Source organism: Macrobrachium nipponense, chromosome 41, assembly GCF_015104395.2.
Source record: "Macrobrachium nipponense isolate FS-2020 chromosome 41, ASM1510439v2, whole genome shotgun sequence".
Taxonomy (NCBI): Eukaryota; Metazoa; Arthropoda; class Malacostraca; order Decapoda; family Palaemonidae; genus Macrobrachium; species Macrobrachium nipponense.
Window position 1 is genome coordinate 50,531,476 of NC_061102.1, and position 3,584 is coordinate 50,535,059.

General features: G+C 40.6%; 1 protein-coding gene across 1 annotated transcript; it reads left to right on the forward strand.

Moving 5' to 3' along the window:
- Nucleotides 1-1,164: 1,164 nt before the first annotated feature.
- On the forward strand, nucleotides 1,165-3,370 carry LOC135212911 (triosephosphate isomerase-like). Its single transcript, XM_064246654.1, has 4 exons — nucleotides 1,165-1,431; nucleotides 1,921-2,012; nucleotides 2,366-2,527; nucleotides 2,730-3,370. Exons 1-4 carry the CDS (start codon nucleotides 1,317-1,319, stop codon nucleotides 3,165-3,167), a joined length of 807 nt encoding a protein of 268 aa, XP_064102724.1. The 5' UTR covers nucleotides 1,165-1,316; the 3' UTR covers nucleotides 3,168-3,370.
- The last annotated feature ends 214 nt before the right edge of the window (nucleotides 3,371-3,584 follow it).

The window sequence follows — 3,584 nt, forward strand, 5'->3', positions numbered from 1 at the left end:
TTCATTGTTTATAGTTCCATACTAGAACCCTTCAAGAGTAGAAAGAAAATTGATATCCATTTATCATACCAATATCCTCGTTAGGACAGCAAAGACAACATTAAATCAATACCGTTATCACCTACTGCTGCATAAGGCAGTGACCTATTTGAAAACGTAAGACATTAATACAAAACTAATTTTACTTTCAATAACTCATTTGCTTTCCCGCACGTTTAACGTCATTTAAGTATCAAGCGAACTCAGCCGGAAGAATAGTCAGAATTTTTCCATAAAACTTCTAAGCACACGATTCAGAGAAAAGCTGGCACGCAAAACTTGCCTCTATTGGCCTGGTTCCTGCACGATTCCTTCTCAAGTAACGAAGATCCTCTGAAAACAGCAATTTGTAACCAAATACTTTCGAGGCTTGACTACTGCGACTTTATACACTACGGTCTTCCTAACAACCTACTAATAAAATTGCTAGGTGTACAAAATAAGAGCCGCATGATTGATAAAAGGATTTCGTTACCGTGCCAGAATAATCCCGCCACTAATCGAGCTACATTGGATCCCAGTCAAAGCAAGAATAGAATGTACAAAATACTTTTTGCAGGCTTTAAAGCACTAAAATATGGTGAACCACCATACCTAAAAGCAACTGCATTAAGTTTCTTTAGATCTGAAATGAGTATTGTGATCAGACATACAAGTGAAGCATGTAGGCTATTTGAACCTGGAACAAACTGTAAGTGAGGTGAGAGAGCGTTTGAGCATTGCAAGACTAATACAAAATACCACCTTTAGTGAAGATCACACAAGAAGAAAGCAAAGTTAAAAAAGAGCTAAAGACTCTCCTAACCTGCAGGAGCTACGATACAGATGAGAAAACACTAATAAACAATTATGCAATATAAGAAGCACCTTATTTTGAAAACGTATACAAGGGCCGGCCAGAGAGGGAATTCTCCCTGTGGAGGGCTGTTACGTAAAACCAAACAAAGCTGAGAAACAAAGATAAAACAGCTCAGAAAATTTATTCGGCCGAAGTCTTGAGAGGAAGTGACGGATACGGCTATCACTCGGAGTCCTAAGGGACTTTTCGCGTAATTTCCGCTGGACACCTCAGGCTGCGAGATCGGATATAAAAAGCTGAAAACGCAGACAGGAGCATCTCACTCGACACTGGGCTTTAGAGCTGAAGCTTCCGAGGAATATTTGCTACGAAAGTTGTTCAGTGGGTAATCTGAAGTCATCGCCCAACTCAAAGATATTTTAGCAAGGGAAATTAGTTGACTTTTGAAGCAAAACTAAAAATAATAAAAAAAGCCACCATGTCGAACAGCAGAAAGTTTTTCGTCATCGGAAACTGGAAGATGAACGTGACCAAGGCCAAGATTGACTCCATTGTGAAGACGATGTCCAATGCATCACTGGATCCCAACACAGGTACGTCTCTCTTCTCTCTCTCTCTCTCATAATATATATATATATCTATATATATATATATATATATATATAATATATATATATTATTATATATTAATATTAATATATATATATAATAATTAATAACAGATATAATTATATAATTCCTGGATAATTTTCCTATTGGTAAAAAGTTATTCACATCAGACCAAACTTACATTTACTAAAACGAATATATTTAGACCAAACCCGTAGCAAAAACAGGTATCTTATTACTGGAAAGCAGAAAACCCACATATCAATACCCGAAGATGAACACGAAGACAATTAGCAAAACCACTGACGATTTCAGGGACGAATGACGTCAGCCGTAAACGTCATCTCTCAAGAAACGTTTTCAAGTCACGAACTAGCGATTATCCCTCTACGCATTCTTCCTATGTTCAACGATTTACATTTGATTTAATCTGATGCATTAATTAACCGAATGTTTTCTTGTGGCTATTGCAGAGGCTGTCGTCGGCTGCCCTTCCTGCTACCTGACTTATGCCCGCCAGGAGCTGCCTCCTCAGATCAGTGTGGCTGCCCAGAATTGCTACAAGGTAAGGATCTCCCGTAATTGCTCTATTCGCCACCTACTTATGAAAGACCAGTTACGGAACATTTGATGGAGAATTATAAACAAAAGAATGTGGTTGTTCTTAAGGCCCCCGCTCGTAATTCCCCCCTCCAAAAAAAAAAAAAAAAAAAAAAACGCCACACACGCACACCGAACAGTTGTGAAATAATACCGGTAACTAATGACCTTTTATGGTACAATGCATTCCAGAGGTCTTGAAATAAGCGTTTTTCGCAAACTTTGAAACCGACGTATGGAAAAGGAATATTGATATATTGTCTCAAAAGATAATGAAAGGCAGAAACGATTCTTTGATTGATTTCCTATCTGTCGCAGGTTTCCCGCGGAAACTTCAGCGGGGAAATATCTCCGGAGATGATCAAGGAGTGCGGGGGAGACTGGGTCATCATCGGGCACCCAGAAAGGAGGACCATTTTTCGGGAAACAGACGACTTCATCCAGGAGAAGATGGCTCACGCTCAGCAGACTGGCATCAAAGTGAGTATCTCCGATGGGAAATGATTCGCTTTCTTATAAAACAGGTTTACTTTTAGTATTTCAATTGGAAAATACTGAAAATATGAATGAGACATCCTCTGGATTCACTGCCATCATATCTTCCCTGACAATAATAATTCAGGATGACGGCCAAGCCCTGATATTATAATTCCTAAAGCCCAATCTTCTTCATCGCCCTCAGGTGATCGCTTGTGTTTGCGAGACACAAGAGGATCGTGAGCAGAACCTGACGGAGGAGGTGCTGCAGTCCCAGATGGCGTCTTTGGCCTCTGCCATCACCGACTGGTCTCGAGTAGTGTTGGCCTTCGAAGCCCTTTGGGCCAGTAACACGGGAGTGCTGGCCACGCCCGCTCAAGTTCAGGAGGTTCTGGCCATGATGAGGAGGTGGCTCAGGGAGAACGTCAGTGACAAAGTGGCCAACAGCACCCGAATCCTGTACGCAGGGTCTGTGTCGTCCTCCAACTGCCAACACCTGGCCCTGTTGCCAGACCTCGACGGGTTCCTGGTGGGCAGCGCTGCCCTCAAGAGCGATATCGTTGACATCATCAACTCCAGAAGATCTCATGTGTCCCAGATCATCGATTTCTCCACCTCTCAGATGTCCACTATGACTCTATGAAAGCTACTTCGCGTCATGGGTCAAGCATGCCTGCAAAAACCACTCTTTCTGTTACATAATTGTAAGGACACAGATGGGCCGGGTGCCCATCTTTGATAAAGGCAGCTTTTACAAAGGTTGTCCTAAATAATTTATATATATATATATATATATATATATATATGTGTGTGTGTGTGTGTGTGTGTGTGTGTGTGTGTGTGGTGTGTGTGTGTGGGGTACTGTATATAAATAGGTTCCTGAATATAATACATATTCTTAGCTATTTTGTATAAATATTCAATGAAACATTGTCCACCCATATATAAAATAAAATTAATATAAATTAATTTTCATTTGTCTTAATAACAAACCTCGCCTAGATTATAGACCATCTCGGTCGGGAAAGGATATAAACACAATACTGGTCTAGCTCTTTTC

Coding starts and splice junctions, on each gene's coding strand:
- LOC135212911 (XM_064246654.1), top strand. CDS start 1,317: ATGTCGAACAGCAGAAAGTTTTTCGTCATCGGAAACTGGAAGATGAAC. Junction 1,432..1,920: donor ATCACTGGATCCCAACACAG/GTACGTCTCTCT, acceptor TGGCTATTGCAG/AGGCTGTCGTCGGCTGCCCT. Junction 2,528..2,729: donor CTCAGCAGACTGGCATCAAA/GTGAGTATCTCC, acceptor CATCGCCCTCAG/GTGATCGCTTGTGTTTGCGA.